The 24,132-nt window shown below is 43.2% G+C and overlaps 2 protein-coding genes across 2 annotated transcripts in view; one reads left to right on the top strand and one right to left on the bottom strand.

Moving 5' to 3' along the window:
- Positions 1 to 5,651: 5,651 nt before the first annotated feature.
- Positions 5,652 to 24,132, top strand: part of rasa3 (RAS p21 protein activator 3) — a 221,221-nt gene continuing 202,740 nt past the window's right edge. The window contains exon 1 of the mRNA XM_052062464.1: positions 5,652 to 5,657. The gene's annotated coding sequence lies outside the window, so the exon portion shown is untranslated. The remainder of the gene's footprint in view (positions 5,658 to 24,132) is intronic.
- gpc5a (glypican 5a) overlaps positions 17,846 to 24,132 on the bottom strand; it is an 82,325-nt gene continuing 76,038 nt past the window's right edge. Inside the window, exon 9 of the mRNA XM_052062516.1 lies at positions 17,846 to 19,178. Within this exon, the coding sequence (XP_051918476.1) occupies positions 19,033 to 19,178 (146 nt within the window). The 3' untranslated portion in view covers positions 17,846 to 19,032. The remainder of the gene's footprint in view (positions 19,179 to 24,132) is intronic.

Raw genomic sequence — 24,132 nt, 5'->3', positions numbered from 1 at the left:
CTATTTGTTAGGAGCCACGTTTGCCCTTTTCCTCTGTCTTGCGTATTCTCTCCTTGACAAGCTATCACAACACTGTCACACATACTGCACTAGTGTCGAAGATACTTCAAAGCGGAATTTCATTTGTCCGGAAAACAACTTCGGTCTCCTTTGCACCCTCTGGCATTTCAAAAGCGAAAAAGAACAGACTCTGTAATTGACAACGGTGGCCGGCGACTTGAGGTTTGCGTGTTTGCGGAATGTTTCAAACTAAATGTTTTTTATGCAAGGGCCTTTCCATTTCGATGTACAATGTTTCATGCACTTTTGCTTCGACATATGCTGTGATCGTGGTACTGTACAGTATGTTTCGTTTGCAAAATCGGCCAAGCAAGGAGCACAGCTACCAATGCACAGTGTTTAAAGTGTTGTCGGAACTGAAGTTGTTGATACAGCAGATATGCCTTACCATATTTTTTTTTAAATAATTGAATGGATTGCTGATTTGGCTTTTGTTACTTAAAATGACACAAAGTAATATTATAAGAGTTTGTTTTAAAAATGTGATTTTCTCTCTTTTAATTGATATATAAATGAACATGAAATCTCAATGGGGCCTTTGCGTTCTTGTCACACTTTTGTTAGGAATTGTTCAAAGCACTCAAAATCCTGTCGAGATAACTCCTGACCACGGTACGCACCACGTACTGCATCGTATAGACTTACCACAAAGACCAAATTATTCGATCTTAGTGGCTAAGAGTAGGGGCTTAGGGTGAATAATTGTTTTTTTCCCCCCAACGCAATTCATTTTAGCGGCTAACTTATTCACATTAATATCTTAAATGAATAAAAGTGTATTACTTTCAAGGAGAACTTAGATAGGGTGACACAGCAGTCGACTGGTTAGCACGTCGGCCTCGCAATGCAGAGGTGCAGTGTTCGATTCTGGCTCCGGTCTTCCTGTGTGGAGTTTTCAAGTTCCCTGCGTGGTTTTTCTCCGGGTACTCCGGTTTCCTCCCACATTCCAAAAACATGCAAGGCAGGCTGATTGAACACTTCAAATTGTCCCTCGGTGTCATTGTGAGCGCGAACGGTTGTTCGTCTCGCTGTGCCCTGCGATTGTCTGGCAACCAGTTCAGGGTGCCCCCCGCCGACTGCCCGAAGACGGCTGGGATAGGCTCCAGCAACCCCCGACCGTCCTTGCGAGGACAAAAGCAAATGCAAAAACGAGAACTTACTTACAGGACAGGTTTTGAGCTTTTATGACTTCCATTTTCTTGACTCAAGTCTCCCTCGACTCTTTGCTGAAGCAAAGAGAAACCAGGTGTGAAAGGAGGAAGAAATCTGCCGCCTATCGCTGACTGCTTCCATTCGCCGGGGGCACACAAGGTGCAAATTTGTCTTATTTTTCACCAGCTTTTGAGTGGGCACATTAACTTTTGAATCAGCGCCAGTTTCAAGTGTCATTGGCAGGGTGTTTATTGGATAGTGCACACAAGGGAGCGGCAATCAGCAGCTCTTAATTAATTCTACACCAACCAGGATGCTCGTCATTAGGCGTGTATGATGCTTTGTTTTTTTGTCTGGGGGGTGGGGGTGGGGGGGTTGCATGTGTTCAAGTGTAAACCCTTCAATTGCTTCCGTTTACTCATTGGCGGGTCATTTTAAGGTATTGTAATTGGAGAATATTTAAAAAGCTTTCTAAAACCATGTTTGGTATTCGTGGTGCGGAGAATGTTAGCGGTTGAGAATTGAGCCGTTTGATGTGCATCAGCTTACATAAGAATCAACGGTATCGACATGGTCGGTATAAATGAATGACTTTATGTAATTCTGCATTTCTACAAATTTTACCATTCGCGTTGGTGGACGGCTGCTGTTCATTCATCTGTGTCTGTTAATATTTTAACAAAATAAAAAGTGTTACAGGGCGGCCCAGTAGTCCAGTGGTTAGCACGTGGGCTTCACAGTGCAGAGGTACCGGGTTCGATTCCAGCTCCGGCCTCCCTGTGTGGAGTTTGCATGTTCTCCCCGGGCCAGTGTGGGTTTTCTCCGGGTGCTCCGGTTTCCTCCCACATTCCAAAAATATGCATGGCAGGCTGATTGGACGCTCTAAATTGTCCCTAGGTGTGAGTGTGAGCGTGGATGGTTGTTCGTCTATGTGTGCCCTGCAATTGGCTGGCAACCGATTCAGGGTGTCCCCCGCCTACTGCCCGGAGACGGCTGGGATGGGCTCCAGCACCCCCCGCGACCCTAGTGAGGATCAAGCGGTTAGGAAGATGAATGAATGAATGAAAAAGTGTTACAAAACTATGTTGGGAGAGATGAAGTGGGATAGCCAGATGACATAACATCAGATAAAACAGCACAAATAAGGTCAGTGGCAGATGGCACGACTGTTTGCACAGAGTGAATTTTCCTCGTTGAAATATCAGATCAGATCGGGAAAAAGCATGATTAGAAACTGAGCAGAAAGAACTTCCGTTGAAATTCAACATTTTATCATGTTTACACCTTCAAGGATACGTTTTGCTTCGAAAGTCAACACCCCTGATTAAGAAGTGCCCTATTTCCGTTTCCCCTGTCCTGCCTTATCTTATTTGCGAGCCTTTCCCGGCTCATTTTGAGGGAGAGGCAGTCTTCTCCCCAAACGATCGGCCGGTCAATCACAAGGCATGCCGAAAGACAAACAACTTCACGATGTCATGGGCAATTCATTTAAGATATTTTGCATTTTGGGGGAATTTGCAAGGAAAATGGATTACCCCGAGTGAACCCACAAAAGCACAGGCATAGCATGTGAGCTCCGCATTGAGGTGCCGAGCGGGCTGCCAAATTTCAGCCTTTATAAGGCGAATAAAGGAAACATGCTTTGGAATGCCGTTTCAATGGGTTGGTTGTAGTTTGCTTATTGAATCGGGTGCTTTTTTTTTTCATCATTCCTAAGACTCTACATCTGCTCACCTTCATAAAAGTACACAGAAATTAGGGCAACCGGATACCAAAAGATCCTTCATTTCAATATACTGTATATTGGTAGGGCCAGTGGTTAGCACGTCGGCTTCACAGTGTAGAGGTACCGGGTTCAATTCCAGCTCCGGCCTCCCTGTGTGGAGTTTGCATGTTCTCCCCGGGCCTGCGTGGGTTTTCTGCGGGTGTTCCGGTTTCTTTCCACATTCCAAAAACATGCATGCCAGGCTGATTGAACACTCTAAATTGTCCCTAGGTGTGAGTGTGAGTGCGAATGGTTGTTCGTTTCTGTGTGCCCTGCGATTGGCTGGCAACCGATTCAGGGTGTCCCCCGCCTACTGCCCGAAGACAGCTGGGATAGGCTCCAGCACCCCCCGCGACCCTAGTGAGGACCAAGCGGCTTGGAAGATGGAAGATGTATATTGGTATATATTCTGGTGGATTTTGCTGACCCGAAGGTCATTACCACTTCGCACCAACTCTCCAGTGATGGAAAGTCCTGTCAATTCCGCGTGGAGGATCCCTTACGGACTTCACTGCGATCCACTAGGAATTGGCGACGGTTTGATCCGCACCTTTGAGCCTAGGGATCGCAGATCTTTTGCGAAGTTCACCGACCGGATGGATGGACGTTGTTTTTGCTTTGAAATCAATTTCCCCGATGCTGCCGCTAACTTCATCAAGTCAAGCACTTAACAATTCCAATCGCAAAACCAAACAGGTAGGCCAGGCGCGTTACGAGCTTATGTTTCAACATTTGCGGCAAAGATAAGACCAAAGGATCCGTGAAATGGGCAAACTTGAACATTTCTTGAGTGGTCAAAAGCCTGTTGGAAGGTTGGAGGGGAGAGGGGGCAGGGGAGGGGGGGCACCCTTCCTAAAAAGAATTCCTTTCGGTTGGTGTTTTGAAGAGTGCTGTCAAACTCTGTCAAGAATCTCCCAGAGGTGTCCAATTGGGGTCGGGAGGTCGGCGACGGCAAAGGTCGTACGTAGCATTTGCGTTATGTCATCTTCAAGCGCGTCAAGTGATTCTTCAAACCGGGCTCAGTGTCACATGTCGTCAGCTGACGTCAGAAACAAAAATCTTTCAGCCACCGCGATTAAAAGACAAAAAGCTGAGTGCAATTCCACATCCGTGGCATCAAAGTGGCTCCCTCCAAACAGCCATTTATGACGTATAGGCAGCATCGATGGGGACAGCGCAACAACAGCTCCACGTCTGAGCCCGAATTATTCATGATAAGCTCTCTTTCCGTATGTACAATTATTTATACGCTTCAATTATGGAGAACGTGGTGAGAAGCGGGGCGAACTCTCGATGTGATGTGGAAAGTGGATTTTTTTTGACAATTTGATGTGGCTCAGGGCTAAGACTTGTGATTCGAAGAAGAAATAATGAGGCTTTTATTGTGATGGAGTTAAAATAGTCCAGCCATCTCCAGTTAGCTGTCATAACTTACAACGGAATCCATTTGTCAAATGGGAATGTTTGTTCACGCAAGTATCGGTGCATCGGGAACGTTTTTTGACCTTTTTGGAGTGTTTGCGGGTATTTTTGGTGAGCTAAGCTTAAAATTTAACATTGGGACATCGGATGACATTGGACATGAAATGAAACTGAACAGGGAGGCACTTGTGTGCACATTTGCTCGCGGGTCCGTTCTCCCCATGCCTGCGTGGGTTTTCTCCGGGTACTCCGGTTTCCTCCCACATTCCAAAAACGTGCATGGTAGGTGAACGTAAATCTGGAAAATGTCCCTCGGTGTGAGAGTGAGCGCGGACGGTTGTTCGTCTCTGTGTGCCCTGCGATTGCCTGGCAACTGCCCGAAGTCAGCTGGGCAGTGACTGCCGCCTGGGATGAAACTGAACGAGCTTTTCGACAAGTGCGATATAAATCCAGATGTTGTATTGTATAAGTGTGACACTTCCAGCAGTATCATAGGAGTCAGTGTACAGTGTAAGGCAGGGGTGTAAGCCAGGGGTGTCCAAACTAAAATCTGGCCAAGGGGGCCAGATTTTATGTGGTAAAATGTCGGGGGGCCGACCTTGGCTGACATTCTTTACATTGAACAACAATATTGTTCAACAAATTTTAGTAAGCCAGTCTGTTTCACATTTCCATTTTTATTTTAAAAATAAATGAACAAGCAATACACATATCCACAACTGCAAGGATCATTTGAAATATGACATATCAGTCAATATAAACACGGAGTGATGTCTTGTTAACTCGTGAGTGATGCCCTCTAGTGTCTAAATGCTATTACTCATTTAGTGAATGCTATTACTCATTTAGCCACTAGAGGGAAGCAGTACTCTATGAAACATCACTCACCAGTCTACGATACCTCAGTCAGTGCAACACGTGTTCCATTGCGCCCAACCTGCGGGCCAGACGGCACTGACTTTATGACGGGGGCTGAGGGCCGGATGAAATTCGACCGCGGGCCGGATTTGGCCCCCGGGCCGGACTTTGGACATGCCTGGTGTAAGCAATCATTTGTTACAGATCCCTTCTGGCTCAACAGAAACAGCAGACGATGGATGATTTGACAATTTTACTTTTTACGTAAAACCGTTCATACAATTCACCGAGGATATCGTTCTTCAATTGCATAAACTCTTCGGGTACGATTTCATTGAAGCTTCTCCACACCATTTCTCTAGTCAGCGTCGATGGTTTTGATGTGCCTTCTCAAGTATCGGTGTAGAGTCACTGACAGATTTTGAATTCCTAATTTAATGCAGTAACGAATGTTCGGGCAGTGAATATTTTGGAATGCAAATGAATGTATTGGATTGAGTAGAAACGACTGGAAAAAAAATAACATTCGATGTAAGTTTCACTGGGCTGGCTGAAATAATTTGACTTTGATTATCGACATCTCTTGCTGCCAATAAAGCAACACCTTTGGAAGGTTGTTTGACAAATTGTCTTTTGAAAAATATTCGGAGGTTCTTGTAGCATCCACTGTTGAAAAGTGTAGAGTAAATGACAACAGGACAGTGTCACAGTAAAACAAACCAAAAAAAAAAAAAGATGCGAATTGAAAACTGTGACATCCAATAGGTGCCAAATGTGTCAAAACGACTTCTTTTAGTTGCCCTTCAAAATAACTTGAGATGCATTTCGAAAGTAGGGTAGCGACTCTCAGTATCGCAATCCGAAGACAATGTTAATAGATTCTCTGGTGACACATTTCATTCAGACACTCGCTGTAATTGCTTATTACGTGACAAAGTAATAGTGTCGGGGCTTTGGAGACATAAAAAAAGTCCCTTGGAAATAGAGAACTTTGAAATTAAACCTTGCTTTTCAATTTTCGCTCCCATAAGAGCTGAGCAATTAAACGGATTTAACCCCGCACGGGGTGATAAGACATCAATACGTTTCCGAGGAAGCAGGTGTCACGGATTCTTTTTGACAGACTTCAACTGAAACCACTCTTGTGTTCTACTTTATGCTGATCACGTGTGATCAGATGCAGATGTTTTTTTTTTTCCGACTGTGTGTGCGACATGTTTGGTGAACGACTTCGAGTTGACCGCTGACAAGAAGCCACATTTCTCACACTTTGTAGACAAAGTACTGTGTTGAAAGTTTGGTCGGAGGTCTGACTTACACATCATCGCAAAATACAGTGGTAACACCTCTACTTACGAAATTAATTGCGTCTGGAAGAAATTTCTAAACGAGAACATTTGTAAGTAGAGACGTGTTTTCCATGTAAATGCCCTAATCCGTTCCAAGATCCCCAAAAGTCTGAAATAAATATTTTCTAAAGCATAAAAATGCATCAAAATATGGAACAATTACATGTTACAGTTTGATTATTTCACAATTAATGAGAGTTGCGCATAATGTTAAAAAAAAAACAAAAAATAAAGAATAAAAATTATGGTAATTTAACTTTTAACTGCATCCTCATCAGGGTTTTTTTTTTTTTTTTTGCCATTTTGAGTTCATGTTCTATCTCAGAAGTGGTTTTTGCCCGGCGTTTTGGAAACAACTGATCCAAGGACGTTTGCCTTGGTCGGCTTTTAACAATCCTTCAAAAATGTCCAAGGCAAACATTAGCATCGTGAGAGATCACCCGAATAGTGAATAGTTTTCTGGGTGATTCACATGTACTTAAAACTATCAGAACACCTCATGGCCTGAGGGGCAAATGACAAATTTTACCTTTCACATCTTGAAATTTCTTTCGTAACAAGAGGCAGTATTTTCCTATTGAGGATTTTCGTAACTTGAAAATTTCGTACGAAGAGACGTTCGTTAGTAGACGTACCATTGTAACTCCTTACTTTTGCCTTCTTGACTGATTCGCACTCCTATGTTGCGGACTCGACACATTCAGCATCCCTGACTCGGTTGCCGGTGTACATAAAAAAAAACGTGTGCTCTTACTGCCGGCTGCGCTGCATAATTTAGTTGTGTTTAGTGTAGCTTTTATATTATGTATTATTTAAAGTCGATTTGGTTTTATGCTTGAAACAGAAAAGTGGAGTTGCGCCCCATTTTCGTTGTGTCTTCACCGTATGATATAATGAAGTTTTTTTTTTTTTAACCCTTTTCTGTTCTATTTTGGTGCATTTGATTTGGGTAAACGTAGGCTCATGCGTCTCTCTCGCTGTCGTGTTTGGACCTTTGGTCACTATGTGGTGGATGTCACAACAGTGGAAGGAGTCTAAATTATAGTATATATATATATATATATATATATATATATATATATATATATATATATATATATATATATATATATATATATATATATTCATTCATTCATTCATCTCCCGTACCGCTTGATCCTCACTAGGGTCGCGGGGGGTGCTGGAGCCTATCCCAGCTGTCTCCGGGCAGTAGGCGGGGGACACCCTGAATCGGTTGCCAGCCAATCGCAGGGCACACAGAAACGAACAACCATCCACGCTCACACTCACACCTAGGGACAATTCAGAGTGTTCAATCAGCCTGCCATGCATATTTTTGGAATGCGGGAGGAAACCGGAGCACCCGGAGAAAACCCACGCAGGCCCGGGGAGAACATGCAAACTCCACACAGGGAGGCCGGAGCTGGAATCGAACCCGGTACCTCTGCACTGTGAAGCCCACGTGCTAACCACTGGACTACCAGGCCGCCCTTATATATATATATATATATATATATATATATATATATATATATATATATATATATATATATATATATATATATATATATATATATATATATATATAAGCGGCCCTTATATATATATATATATATATATATATATATATATATATATATATATATAAGGGCGGCCTGGTAGTCCAGTGGTTAGCACGTGGGCTTCACAGTGCAGAGGTACCGGGTTCGATTCCAGCTCCGGCCTCCCTGTGTGGAGTTTGCATGTTCTCCACCGCCTGCGTGGGTTTTCTCCGGGTGCTCCGGTTTCCTCCCACATTCCAAAAACATGCGTGGCAGGCTGATTGAACACTCTAAATTGTCCCTAGGTGTGAGTGTGAGTGCGAATGGTTGTTTGTTTCTGTGTGCCCTGCGATTGGCTGGCAACCGATTCCGGGTGTCCCCCGCCTACTGCCCGGAGACGGCTGGGATGGGCTCCAGCACCCCCCGCGACCCTAGTGAGGATCAAGCGGTACGGAAGATGAATGAATGAATATATATATATATATATATATATATATATGGTGGCCCGGTAGCCCAGTGGTTAGCACGTCGGCTTCACAGTGCAGAGGTACCGGGTTCGATTCCAGCTCCGGCCTCCCTGTGTGGAGTTTGCATGTGGGTGTGTGGGTTTTCTCCGGGTGCTCCGGTTTCCTCCCACATTAAAAAAAACATGCGTGGCAGGCTGATTGAACACTCTAAATTGTCCCTAGGTGTGAGTGTGAGCGTGAATGGTTGTTCGTCTCTGTGTGCCCTGTGATTGGCTGGAAACCGATTCAGGGTGTCCCTGAGTTTAGCCTACTGCCTGGAGACAGCTGGGATAGGCTACAGCACCGCCCGCGACCCTAGTGAAGATCAAGCGGTTCGGAAGATGAATGAATGAATGAATGAATAATATATATTATTGTAGATGATATATCATAGGGCACAGTTAGTTTACGTCGGCAAACATCAACACGCTTCCCAGTAGTAGATTTTCGCACGGTGCTAATATTAAACTGGTGCCGCACTCACCCACGCCCCACCCAGCGTGGAGAACAAAAGAGTGACAAATATCCACGTGTGAACACAGTGGCTTAACATATCACTCCATTTCAGGCCCTCGTTGTATATTTATGGCACGCTATACGCTAAGCTCAAACATTCTTCATGCTTTAAATCCTTTTCTATGATGTCGCTTATTCAAGCTTTCCCATAATTTCTCTTATCATCCTCTCGGTCTGACTGTGCCGCTGCCTCGCTCTCCCTGTGGATTCGGGATAAAGAGCAGAACAGTCCTCGATAGCAGAGACGGAGATTACCTTCCCTGATCTTTCGACAAACCCCCCCCCACCCCCTCCCCAGAAAATGCACCCAAAAAAACATCCCACGGGGCTCGCAAACTGACTTTCTGCACATTAGCAAGCAGCATTGAGGATTAAAAAAAATGAATTAAAATAAAGCTTTGTTCCTTTTGACCTGCCACTTGACTTCAGAATGAGAAGGATGGAGAGAAAGCGGAGCTACTGTATGTTCAGGCTGTCACCGCAACGGTAGCACACTCGCAAAAGAAGACTTTGAAAAAGAGAAACCTATATCGGCATGTCTAATATTTGCTTTCTGTGCCAGGTACAAAATACGCTCCCCCTTTTCAACAGACTAGACAAAGCTGAAGAGGCTTGCGAACCATCAAGCGGCCAAGATTTGTTGGCTTGGAAAGAAGCATTTTTTGTTCAATATGTCAGTAAAGCTTAACGAGCTGATAATACACAGGAAACCTACCTCGCTGGAAATTGCACTCCGGAGCGCAGAGACCGGCAAGCATGAGCAATTTGGCTTTTCGAATTCTATTCTTTTCAATTCTAATTCGATCCAAGGCTCGAGCCGGAATTGAACCCTGCACCTCTACACTGTGAGGCCGACGCACTAAACCAGTCGGCCATTTCTAATTCTAACGATTCAAAATATATTTTTCTCCCTGGCGTGCTGCGTCGGTCATCTCAATTACACTACATACTATAAAAAGATATAGGGCGGCCCGGTAGTCCAGTGTTTAGCACGTCGGCTTCACAGTGCAGAGGTACCGGGTTCGATTCCAGCTCCGGCCTCCCTGTGTGGAGTTTGCATGTTCTCCCCGGGCCTGCGTGGGTTTTCTCCGGGTGCTCCGGTTTCCTCCCACATTCCAAAAACATGCGTGTCAGGCTGATTGAACACTCTAAATTGTCCCTAGGTGTGAGTGTGAGCGTGGATGGTTGTTCGTCTATGTGTGCCCTGCGATTGGCTGGCAACCGATTGGGGGTGTCCCCCGCCTACTGCCCGGAGACGGCTGGGATAGGCTCCAGCACCCCCCGCGACCCTAGTGAGGATCAAGCGGCTCGGAAGATGAATGAATGAATGAATGAATACTATAAAAAGATTGAGAGCATACCTGCTCATTTTTTTTTCATCATATTGAAAAAAAAATCAACTGAGATGTTTAAACTTCACCCCTGTGCACGGCGCTACTGCTTTCGCCCCTAATTAGGGAGCATGAATTATACATCAGCCGGTGTCATAAATGGACCTGGCACAACATCCGCCCTCAATGCAGCCAGATGAAGTCATTTTGCCATGACAAGCCCGACGTCCACCTTGCATCAGGGAACTATTGTAAGAAAGAGACAGATAAATTATTTAACATTCATTCCGTATAATAAAATATTTGTCTTTATTTTTTATTTTTTAATTGGCCCAGAGCTGCAACCCATGAAACTAGGTGGCGGCGCTAACGTCTGCTGCTGGAAGGTCATGTTACATTTGACTGCGCAGATAAAAGTGCTTCAGCCAGTATGAAAGGAATTTTATGGTTGGAAGTGACATTATATCGTGGTGTTTGCCTTTGTGTGTGTGTGTGTATGTTCATAGTATGATGCTATGATTTGTTGATGAATAACAATCTATTTTAGTCCGTGCTTGTGCAGCCTACTCATCACTACCGATAATATTTGAATATTTGCATCGAATCGACTGACCTACTTAGGGCGAGCACACGACGTACAGCCTTGACAAACAAAGTCATTTTGCACAAACCTGGCAACCCACCGCATGCTATGATGTGCAGTACAGAGGATAGCGAAACGCGCGTGCCATACGAAAGGAAGAGGCTCCAAAGAATTCCAGAAGTGACTAGAGCACAAATAATTGACTCGACTTATGACTTGATTACAGTGGTATTTTTACTTAGAAAACGTTTCTTCATATGAAATTTTCAAGATATGAAACACCTCAACGGGAAAATATTGTCGCCTGTTACGAAAGAAATTTCAATACGCAAAAAGTTAAAAATACAGTATGGTCTGCTATTGGCAGCTCCGATTTTACTGAACGCAACATTATTCTTGCTGCTGCCATTGGCTATTTCCTAGCATCTTCCTGGCATCCCATTGGCTAAGAGGGACCTCTACCTAATGGATCTATGTGTCGAGATATGTGTCTATGCAGCATCTTCATCATTTGCTCCTCCGGCAATGAGGGCTTCCGAAAGTTTTACGTAAATGTGAATCACCCAGAAAAAGTGTTCACCAGTCGGGCGATCGCTCACAATACTGATGTCTGCCTCAAAGGATTGTTAAAAGCCGAAAAAAGCAAACGTCCTTGTATCACTTTTTTACACAACGCCAGGCAAAAACCATTTGAACATGAACTAAAAGAGGGCAAAGACAATAAAAACGAGGACGCAGTTAAAAGTTAAATGATCATTTTTATTCTTTATTCATAGTTTTTTTACATCATGCAAAACTCTCATTTATTGTTCAATAATCTAACTTTAACATGTATTTGTTCCATATTTTAATGCATTTTTATGCTTTTGAAAACATTTATGTCTATATTTTGGGGGGGGCTTGGAACGGATTAAGGCATTTACATGCAAAACGCATCTGTACTCACAACATTTTCTAGTTTAGAAACTTCTTCCAGAAGCAATTAATTTCGTAAGTAGAGGTACCACTGTAATTTGCAGTGATGTGTTCCTCGTGTCGAAAAAAACGACCATGTACAGTATAGTAAGGTGTTTTGAGCCGAAAAAAACGACCATGGAGAGTAAGGCGTTTTTAGCCGAAAAAAACGGCCATGTATAGTAAGGCGTTTTTAGCCGGAAAAAAACGGCCATGTATATATAGTAAGGCGTTTTTAGATGCAAAAAACAACCACGTATAGTAAGGCGTTTTTAGCCGAAAACAACGACCATGTATAGTAAGGCGTTTTTAGCGGAAAAAAAACGACCATGTATAGTAAGGCGTTTTTACCCCCCCAAAAAACGGCCATGTATAGTAAGGCGTTTTTAGCCGAAAAAAACGACCATGTATAGTAAGGCGTTTTTAGCCGAAAAAAAACGACCATGTATAGTAAGGCATTTTTTGACGAAAAAAACGACCATGTATAGTAAGGCATTTTTTGACGAAAAAAACGACCGTGTATAGTAAAGTGTTTTGAGCCGAAAAAACCCTGACCATGTATAGTAAGGCGTTTTTAGATGAAAAAAAACGACCATGTATAGTAAGGCGTTTTTGACCCGAAAAAACGACCATGTATATAGTAAGGCGTTTTTACCCCCCCCAAAAAACGACCACGTATAGTAAGGCGTTTTTAGCCGAAAACAACGACCATGTATAGTAAGGCGTTTTTAGATGAAAAAAAACGACCATGTATAGTAAGGCGTTTTTACCCCCCCAAAAAACGACCATGTATAGTAAGGCGTTTTTAGACGAAAAAAACGACCATGTATAGTAAGGCGTTTTTAGATGAAAAAAAACGACCATGTATAGTAAGGCGTTTTTAGCCGGAAAAAAAACGACCATGTATAGTAAGGCATTTTACCCCCCCCAAAAAACGACCATGTATAGTAAGGTGTTTTTAGATGAAAAAAACGACCATGTATAGTAAGGCGTTTTTAGACGAAAAAAACGACCATGTATAGTAAGGCGTTTTTAGATGAAAAAAAACGACCATGTATAGTAAGGTGTTTTTAGCCGAAAAAAAACGACCATGTATAGTAAGGCGTTTTTACCCCCCCAAAAAACGACCATGTATAGTAAGGCGTTTTTAGACGAAAAAAACGACCATGTATAGTAAGGCGTTTTTAGATGAAAAAAAACGACCATGTATAGTAAGGCGTTTTTAGCCGAAAAAAAACGACCATGTATAGTAAGGCATTTTACCCCCCCACAAAACGACCATGTATAGTAAGGTGTTTTTAGATGAAAAAAAACGACCATGTATAGTAAGGCGTTTTTACCCCCCCAAAAAACGACCATGTATAGTAAGGCGTTTTTACCCCCCCAAAAAACGACCATGTATAGTCAGGCGTTTATAGACGAAAAAAACGACCATGTATAGTAAGGCGTTTTTAGCTGAAAAAAACGACCATGTATAGTAAGGTGTTTTTAGTAAAAAAAAAAACAACCATGTATAGTAAGGCATTTTTGGACGAAAAAAATGACCGTGTATAGTAAAGTGTTTTGAGCCGAAAAAAACCCTACCATGTATAGTAAGACGTTTTTAGACGAAAAAAAAAACGACCATGTATAGTAAGGCGTTTTTAGCCGAAAAAAACCCAACCATCTATCTAGTAAGGCGTTTTTCACCGAAAAAAACCCAACCATGTCTAGTAATCCGCTTCTAGCCAAAAAAAATGACCATGGATAGTAAGGCGTTTTGAACGACAGTGTATAGTAAGGTGTTTTTAGTCGAAAAAAAAACGACCATGTATAGTAAGGTATTTTGAGCCGAAAAAAACAACTATGTATCTAGTAAGGCGTTTTTCGCCGAAAAAAACCCAACCCTTGAACCCCTTGAAACATTATACTTTTGAGTGTCAGAATTCTTGATTATGAATACCAGTCAAAATAGAAAAATGGGTTCCCATGATGAATGTTTACGGAACCCAACATTAGTTACCATGGTTTCCCTTTGGGTAATCCGACGGAACCCAAAAACGGTTACCATGAATTTCCGAAATCCTCAGGCCTGCTCCTGAATTATTTAAATTTTAATATCATCATTGTATATATATGTTGTTGTTTGTGTTATAATCTCATGCAATTGAATAAGTAGACCATTTCAGAATTCGAAATTCGGGACTCTCTCAATGTATAGTGGGACTCATACTTTTCTGATCAGCGAGTCCCTGTACTTTGTCGACAAAGTGTCTTTGTATTCTGAGAGCTCTTTTGTGCGAGGCGTGCTTCACACCTGGCCATGCTCCTTAAGGGAAGAGAAAACTCCACCACTCAATCCCATCATGTTGATTTGTATTTGCTTGACTGACACCTGATTAGCGCTCGGATACCAGTAAGAAGGGCTTATAAAAGTCAAGCTCCATTTGGTATTAATGACCTCGAAACGGCTTCAGCGGTGATCCATAGCACTGCTGCTATGTATTCAAGCATTCCATTCAAGCTGAGGTTAAATATCACCTGGTGTCAAGGTCGCTGTGAAACAAAACACACCTCGGCAGGAGTAGAAAAATTCATTTTGGGTATCAAGCAGGACTCAGCAGAATTTTCTTAGAAATGTCCGGGAAGCTCCAGTGAATTATGCAGACATAAAAAGTGCCCCCCAAGACAACAGATCCTCTTATCTGAGGCTCTTCCTCGAAGTAATTTAATAAGATACCAACGCGATTACGAAAATGCACTTACTCGTAGAATCGACAGCTGTGGGGTAGCAGGTCGTAAATATCTGTCGTTAATCTCACCTTCACTTCTTGGTCTCAGATCCGAAAGAGGAGGAAACATGCCAGTGCCTACATTTGTGATTATAAAAACCCCTCCAATTTTCATCCAAATAATTTTTTTGTCCAGTATGACCAAGTATTTAATGCCAAGTCAAAATGATGGCTGGTAACCGTCGATGACCACCTACTGTGAGCTCCATAGATAGCTTTATATTATCCGACCGTAGAGTTCTGCTTGCAGTTTCTTACATACTTTTGACCTCAGGCTAGACTCGAGCAGTTTCTTCTTTTGACATGTGAAAAACGATCAGTGCGCCACACAAATCAAGTCGGGTGTCTTCACGCCCACAACGGCGCATCTGCAAAAATACCAAGAGTCGGTCGAACCCGCCCCCATGCCAGTTCACGATGCACCTCGTGCCACACTTTGTGCCGGGCATCAAAATAGAGCCCTATGTAATATTGTTTGCTTCTCCACAAACGTCATTCAGCACCAAATTAATGTCATTGTTTGGGGCCATTGTGATGAAGATGCTGACAGATGGATGACTTTTGGGATGCCATTTCTCTTCAAGTTAAAAAATGTAAATATATTTTTTGTTCTTCATGCTCTTGCTCCAAATAAACAATGGTGGCCAAAAATCAACAGGAATTGTTGTAAGCATCTTTAATTTTCTTTTTTTTTTTAAAGGTTAATGTATTATTCTAGGAAATGGCAGATAAATAAATACAAAACATTTCAACATGTCAGACTTTGCTGATGAAAACATTTTTTTTCATGGTAAAATCAGTACGACTAAGTTTCATATTTCCCAGTAGAACCTGGGCTCTCTTTGTGAAATTAACAAATGAACAAATGGATTGTTGTCACTATATATATATATATTTTTTTTAAACAATGTTATAAAAATAAATAAGCATGTAGTCTCAGATGTTAGCAAAAATTTTTTACAGCATTTTGTTTTGATATTCTGTACCGTGTGTTATACGCACCGTACAGCCTACCTGTAGATCCCAAGCAATGTTTGCTATTAATTCACCTGATTCAAGGAAGTTGAGCGTCAAAATGAAAAATGGCTGCACTATGTTTACCACTTGGCCTCAGGATATTAAAAAAAAAACAACAACAACAACAACCAAAAAACTAAACAATAACAGTAAAGAACAAGTCTTGTTCTCCAAGAAAAAAAAGCTAATTTTATATGTGACAATAATAGAATTCATATTATGAAAATATTCATTGCAGGTTGGCGACAATGATACCCGTCTGCATGACTGCTTTTAACAACGTCATCATTCTGTCGATCTTGTGATTGAATGCCACACAGTGCTAAAAGCAACTCGTCCAAATAACGAGAAGCCTTTCTTGACACATGAAGTCTTGATATGTACTATATACATTTTTGGTGTGCTGGTCAAATTTGCCACAGTAGATATGCTGAACAAGGTACAGTCGAGCCTCGTTTCAACGTCCTCCGTTTACGTTTTCACCGATTTCACGGAATTCATTTTCCATTTGCCGATTTTTTTTGCCGAATACGAATACCTTTTACAACGTAAACGTCATGATAACGACCAGATTTTTCCTACAAAATAGTAAAAAGGGCTTTCGGTAAAACGAACCGCGGGAAGCTAACTGCTTCCGCATTGCTTATAGACAAAATGTAGAGCGCGGGATTTCCCCTCCGTTGCTTAGCAACACTTCCGACCGACTCGTCGGTTGTTTTATTCTCGTAGTCACGGCGCGGTCCTGAGCACATGCTCCGAAAACATGTTGAGTCAACGGAAGCAAATCTCCCTATCATTTTTTTCTTCATATCCACGTATTTGTAATGACTGAAATAACTTTTTCATGTTTTGACACCTATAAATGTTGATACTGAATTATACGTTTTAGTTGGTGGCCATTTTATTGGAAATGGTTACAAGAAACTGCCGTTATGTTATTCGTTATGTCCCTCGAGGCATATCGTAACGAGGTTCGACTGTGTGACGGAACAGGCGATGAGAATTTCATTCATTCATTCATTCATTCATCTTCCGAGCCGCTCGATCCTCACTAGGGCCGCGGGGGGTGCTGGAGCCAATCCCAGCCGTCTCCGGGCAGTAGGCGGGGGACACCCTGAATCGGTTGCCAGCCAATCGCAGGGCACACAGAGACGAACAACCATCTACGCTCGCATTCACACCTAGGGGCAATTTAGAGTGTTCAATCAGCCTGCCACGCATGTTTTTGGAATGTGGGAGGAAACCGGAGCACCCGGAGAAAACCCACGCAGGCCCGGGGAGAACATGCAAACTCCACACAGGGAGGCCGGAGCTGGAATCGAACCCGGTACCTCTGCACTGTGAAGCCCACGTGCTAACCACTGGACTACCGGGCCGCCCTGAGAATTTCATAAGATACGTATTTGGAAAAATCAAGCACGATCTCCATTTGAACTATTCTCCGGCAATATTGGTTTACTGTCACGCGTTTGTTTTGACGTCATTTTCCATTATTTACAGCGAGGGAGAATTCCTACTTTTGTCTTGTGGGAATTTGCTCCAGTCAGGGGCCACGATCCTTATACGCTATTCTGGATCGTAGAATTAGATTTCAAATCCAGATACAGTACAGTAGAGATCATGTCGATAGCCAAAGTGCAAGACATCAGTTGCAGGGGGGGAAAAAAAAAATGCAATCCGATCCCAAAACAGAATGCTTTTGGACAAAATGAATTCATTCTGTGTGTGCAATACTGATGACTTCCATTTTGCCTCGTCATCCAAAGTGAAATCAGCTCATCAGAAAAACGCGCAGACAAGAATTTTTGCACTCTGATGATCAATGAACTGAATCCGCAATGAAGAGTTTGCAGGTGAATCTATATATGGATTTTTTTTTAAGATAAGATAAGATATCCTTTATTTGTCCCACACTGGGGAAATTTACAGCCTCCAGCAGCAAGAATGTAGGAAGAAAGAAGAAAAAATCATTTTTAGATTTTTTTTCTTGTTAGGGCGTTATATCGCTCTAACAACCTTTGAATGCTAATATTGTTCCGTGTTTTCTCTCATATTATTATCGTATCACTTAAGCTGCGCTCTCTCTCCCTCGGACATCCAGTGTGAGCAAGAATGCACATCTCATTCCGTGCAGCAAATTTTCTCTCGACAGTTCACCGGCCATGCATGGCATTTGTGAAACAAATCATTTTCCCATTTCGCCGGAGGTAAAAATCCCCGCCAGCTCACAATCTACATACTGTATATTGTTATGTCGAGTCAGGTAACGGGTTGAAGAGATTGGATTCTTCTTTGCCAACAGGCTCGCTTCCAGCGTCTAAAAGGTGGTGGAAATTAATTTATGGGCTCTATCATGGCCACACACTTCAACATTTAAATATAGCTATTAAAGTGACGGTGAAAACGTCGAGTAACTTGTTTGCAATATTCATTTCAATATTCTGCCACTCATAGTGACTTTCAAAGTGCTAATAATACATGTCTTCAAAATCGAATTACTTTGGTTCTCCTAAATGTTTTTTTTGGTGTTGTTGTTTGACTCAGCATGACTTAGATTTGTTCTTGATTTTACTGCTTGGTGCTTTCTACCGCCTTTATTACCGATTCGTCTTACTGTTTATTGTGTATGGTAAATCGCTCCATGTACAGCACTTTGTATGCAGCGATGGCTGTTTGAAAGTGCTCGAGAAATACTCTTGACTTGACTTGACTTAGATTTGTTCTTGATTTTACTGCTTGGTGCTTTCTACCGCCTTTATTACCGATTTGTCTTACTGTTTATTGTGCATGTTAAATCGCTCCATGTACAGCACTTTGTATGCAGCGATGGCTGTTTGAAAGTGCTCGAGAAATAATGTTCACTTGACTTGACTTGACTTGTTTGTTGTTACAGCAGACCATTGAAAAGTAAACCCGTTTTTGAAGACATAAGAGCAGATTTTATCGTGTGTGCAGACACACATTGAAATCGATCTATTTGAGAAAATATACTCTATATATGGTTGATAAATATAGATTAAGGTGGCACGTTACAAAATTCTCTTCGGGGGCATAAAAACAGGAGACCGTGTCCTTTTATATACAAGGTAAAGGTCTTTCGGTTTCCATGTGGTTGCAATGCCCGTGTGGGTGCATGTTGGAGCACCACGTGTCCTCATTTGATAAATAAGGTTAGAATCCAGTTTGTGGGGTTGAGAGCCGCAATCGTTACAGCGCCAGGAGCAGATGTAACCAAGGCATCGTCATGGCGACGATGGATCCAGTCATTCTGATGCTCCCGGATCGGACCTTCACCGTATAATCCTCGATAGGTGGATGGTGATGATTGTGACCACTTGACGCATCTGGATTCACTGAAAGAAGAGCACAAGTTAAATCATTTGAGGATGTGCTATAAGATGAAGATATCCTTTATTTGTCCCGCAATGGGGAAATTTACAACCAACCAGACTGAACAAAATATCTCTGTCACGCTTCGATAGTGATGGCGAGTTGTTGTTTGAAATAACATTTCTACCCAACAAAGGAGCAATACGTCCGTCCATATATATGTATACTGTATATCTCACGTCCTGCTAATAGAAACGTGCGCCACAAGGCTAGGACGCAAATGTTCATTGACAGAAATGTTGTCATTTAATATTTATTCTACACATTTTTACAGCATTGGAAAATGTTAAGTATGTTTGTGTCATGTTTCTCCTCCACCAGAAATCCATTTAAAAAGCAAAACTAGATTTTTTTTTTTCCATTTTCAAACGTGGGCGGCCCGGTATCCAGTGGTTAGCACATCGGCTTTACGGGTGCAGAGGTACCGGGTTCGATTCCGGCTCCGGCCTCCCTGTGTGGAGTTTGCATGTTCTCCCCGGGCCTGCGTGGGTTTTCTCTGGGTGCTCCGGTTTCCTCCCACATTCCAAAAACATGCGTGGCAGGCTGACTGAACACTCTAAATTGTCCCTAGGTGTGAGTGTGAGTGCGAATGGTTGTTCGTTTCTGTGTGCCCTGCGATTGGCTGGCAACCGGTTCAGGGTGTCCCCCGCCTACTGCCCGAAGACAGCTGGGATAGGCTCCAGCACCCCCCGCGACCCTAGTGAGGATCAAGCGGCTCGGAAGATGAATGAATGAATGAGTGAAAGAATTTTCAAACGTTTTTGAAAAAGCTCCAGGGAGCCACTAGGGCGGCGCTAAAGACCGGCGGGTTGCCGACGTTTTATTACAATACGATACAATACGTCCGGATTTACAGTATATGTTGAGAAGAGCGCTTTACAAAACAGTTAACATCAAATAAAATTATACAATGAAAAAACAAATCATAAACACAAGATTGTACACATTTGGTAAGCTGTACAAGATTGTTGACATTAGTCTGCAGTCCCATAGCCAATCAGAATGTATAACACAATGGACTGTAAAAAATTTATAAAATTTTAAGATTGCATCCTGCTCGCAAAAAGATCTTGCTTGGGGACAACTGCACCACGTGAGCTGTCGCCATCTATCTTTCTGTTTATACTTTTCTGGAAGCCCCAAGTGTGGCTGGGGAGGACGTTTCACAGAGCACTTCCAAGCCAAGTGTTGCCTTTCGTTCTGCCGATGTTTCCTCAGGACACCTCGGTCTTCATCTGGTCCATCCTCACAGAGGAGGGGCAAGGCCAGCTGCTCGAGGACTTTAGAGTCGCACACTTAAACCCGAGCGTCACAAGTCTGTCAAAAGGAGGATTACTCTTCCCCCCCCCACCCCACCCCCCCCCGTACCCTTTCAGAGTCAATAAAGGCTCAGTTGGAAGAAATGAGACCGGCTTGGGAAGCTTGGCATTCAATCTTCACTTCGACTTTGATGAGAATGCCGGTCATTCCAATCTGCGACGGAAAGTCCACAATCCATTTCATTTTGCTTTTGGACATTGACTTTTGATTCTGGGATAATTGCGGGACATAAATGGTCATCCCCTAGAATAAAATGTGATCACCGCAGCATCTCAATGTGGCCTGAAATCGAACACCTATTGCTCCACCATGAAACAGTGAGACAGCGATTTGAATGGATTAAGCATCGCAGGAAGCCGTGAACATCCGCACCTGTTATTGATTTTTTTTTGTTTTGGTTTTTGTTTTGTGGCCAAAGCTTAGGTGCCTCCAATATACTGCACAGCTAACTCATGACACAGTGAAACGGATACTCGGAGGAGAACAGCTCTCACCTCGCAAAGTCATTATGGAGTAAATTTATCGTATGATGACTTCATTTGGCATGTACATGACAGGTGACCTATTCAAGGAAAGAAAAAAAAAATGATGATTGGTATTCTATTGGAGCTCGTTTCAAAACGGAGCTCGTCAGCTAACTCGACTCCGGTTCATGTCGCGCGTTCGCAACAACAATGTAACGAAGCGTTGCAATTAAAACATTCATTCATCTTCCGAGCCGCTTGATCCTCACTAGGATCGCGGGGGGTGCTGGAGCCTATCCCAGCTGTCTTCGGGCAGTAGGCGGGGGACACCCTGAATCGGTTGCCAGCCAATCACAGGGCACACAGAAACAACCATTCGCACTCACACTCACACCTAGGGACAATTTAGAGTGTTCAATCAATGTGGGAGGAAACCGGAGCACCCGGAGAAAACCCACGCAGGCCCAGGGAGAACATGCAAACTCCACACAGGGAGGCCGGAGCTGGAATCGAACCCGGTACCCCTGCACTGTGAAGCTGACGTGCTAACCACTGGGCTACTGGGCCGCCGCAATTAAAACATTCATTCATCTTCCGAGCCGCTTGATCCTCACGAGGGTCGCGGGGGGTGCTGTAGCCTATCCCAGGTGTCTTCGGGCAGTAGGCGGAGGACACCCTGAATCGGTTGCCAGCCAATCGCAGGGCACACAGAAACGAACAACCATTCGCACTCAGACTCACACCTAGGGACAATTTAGAGTGTTCAATCAATGTGGGAGGAAACCGGAGCACCCGGAGAAAACCCACGCAGGCCCGGGGAGAACATGCAAACTCCACACAGGGAGGCCGGAGCTGGAATCGAACCCGGTACCTCTGCACCGTGAAGCCGACGTGCTAACCACTGGGCTACCGGGCCGCCGCAATTAAAACAATTCCTTGACATTAGCAGTTTGAAACTGTGAGCAGATGAGAGAAGCAAGAGTGAACTCCCCATGTGGCCCAGTTTGGGGCTGGGGGGGGCTGCCGCAACCCCATGAGGTCACAAAAGCTCAAATGAGTGCATCCGTTTAGCTAGCTTAGTTTAACAGAACTATTTCGCATGCTTGTTGGAAAGCAAGTGCGGTCAACACCCAGACGCTGAGTGGTTAGGATGATTGGAAAGGTTGCTTGGACAATGAGGCTCAGTCTGAAGAGAGACATAGGTCAGAAAGAGAGGCTTACAACCGAAGTGAAATCAATAGCCGCTGATTCCACAAAGGATCAATACCGCACTAACTGCCGTAGGAGGGAAGAAAAAAAAAAACACTTAAAGTCACGAAAAGTTCCTTCTGTGTGGTTATGTGAGGGGTCAGTTTTACAGTATGTGCACAGACTTCCGCCTGTCTTTGAATATAGACAAAAACACAAAAGAATTTACTGGAAACTCCAGCCTGGGGGAGGAGCCTCACGAGCATCATATTGTATTTAATTGAAAGATGTTTGTTGTTGTTTTTTTTTCTCTTCTTCTTTCTACATACATTCTTGCTGCTGGAGGCTGTAAATTTCCCCATTGTGGGACAAATAAAGGATATCTTATCTTATCTTATCTTATCTTATCTTAAACCATCACCATTTGAGCGTGATTTGACATGATCAGACTGCCGCTGGCAGAAATTAAGCCGGCAATAAACCCTCAACGCCGAGAGAAATCTTTTCAGTCTGTGCTGAACAACTAAAGTTAGAAAGATTACACAGGCAAAACCAAACGATTCACTTTTCTAATCCTGCGCGTGCGTGCGTGCGACTGGCAAGTTGGGTCTGTTTGTGTGAAGTGGATCTCGAAAGCCTCCTTTGCACCCCCCCCGTCACCTATTTGTAGAAACATTGGTAGGTTTGCCTTGCTCCAACACTGAAAAGATACGTTCCAAAAATGGGCGATGCGCTTTGAGATTGAAAAAAAAAAAAGGAAACAAGGAAGAAATCTGTCATGCTACAGCGTTGGAATGTATCAGCATTTGGAGTTCAGACTGGAGTGAAGAAAAACACGAGCAGCACTTCTCTTTTATCTACGGCTTGATAAAGATTTGGAGCTGGGAGTCGCGGCTTGGAGTTTGAAGCGGATTACGTGGGACAGGAGAAGTGAACTAATCTTGCTTTCAAAACTTTGCTTGTAGCAGACGTGTGCACATTTTTCAGCATGATGTCTCTGATCCACTGGTGAAAGGACACTTTGATCCTCTCCTCTTTCATCTAGAACTGCTTCAGACAACAAAGTGTATGCAGAAAAGTGGTGAAGATTGCACGACTGTCTCTGTCCGATGTGTTGTCTTGTGTTATTTTTGTTATTTTTGACTTCAAAATGGCGCCGCGAGAGTGGCTGCCTTTCCAGCAGCTCCTATATTTTGTTGTTCTACTTCTTCCTTTCATAACTTTGCTGCTGTGAATCTGGAATTTCTCCATTGCGAGACTAATAAAGGTTTTCTTAAACTTAAACTTATAAATTGGAGCGCAGATCAAGAAATACGCTTCGGAGCACACGACAATCACGGCAGACAAGACCGCTAACGTGCAATTTGTGTTCAGTGGTTTGTGTTCAAGGGTCAATACAAACACGGCTTGTGAATTTAGCCTCAGAGCTCGTGACGTCGCAACTTCTTCTTGGCCTCTTTGGCGGCTGCAATGGATCATCCTTGATCCGCTTTTTCATATTAATCGCTCTCCATGCGCTGTTTGGTTGCCATAAGTGGTGACATTTTATTTTTTTTAAAGTGTGCATATTGACGCAAAGGCGGCATGTTTTGAGGGTTGCAGAGGCAAGAAGCTACACCGCAGGCGGTCTGTGATCTACTGTCTGCAGGGGAGACTGTCAAAAAAATGCCAAAAAGTCATTTTGTGTTGAAGGAAATATGCAAATCTATCTCATTTGTGTGCCTTAAACACGTTGTTTATTCGGTTATATAATGTTTGAATAGTCGACTATACGTGATTTGCATATTGCAGCCGCACGTGTGTCAGCGTCAATGACGAGTGAATAGAGTCATTTAAATAAATGACACGCGCTTGTTGACGCTTTGTTGTGATTAGCCATCGCTTGTTTGAGCAAAGCGGTTTGGAAATGCAAGAGGACTCTGCGTTGAGAACGTAGAATGAAGGG

Source organism: Hippocampus zosterae, chromosome 4, assembly GCF_025434085.1.
Source record: "Hippocampus zosterae strain Florida chromosome 4, ASM2543408v3, whole genome shotgun sequence".
NCBI lineage: Eukaryota > Metazoa > Chordata > Actinopteri > Syngnathiformes > Syngnathidae > Hippocampus > Hippocampus zosterae.
Note: the sequence above shows the minus strand (reverse complement) of the source record. Positions and strands in the feature narration are given on the sequence as shown.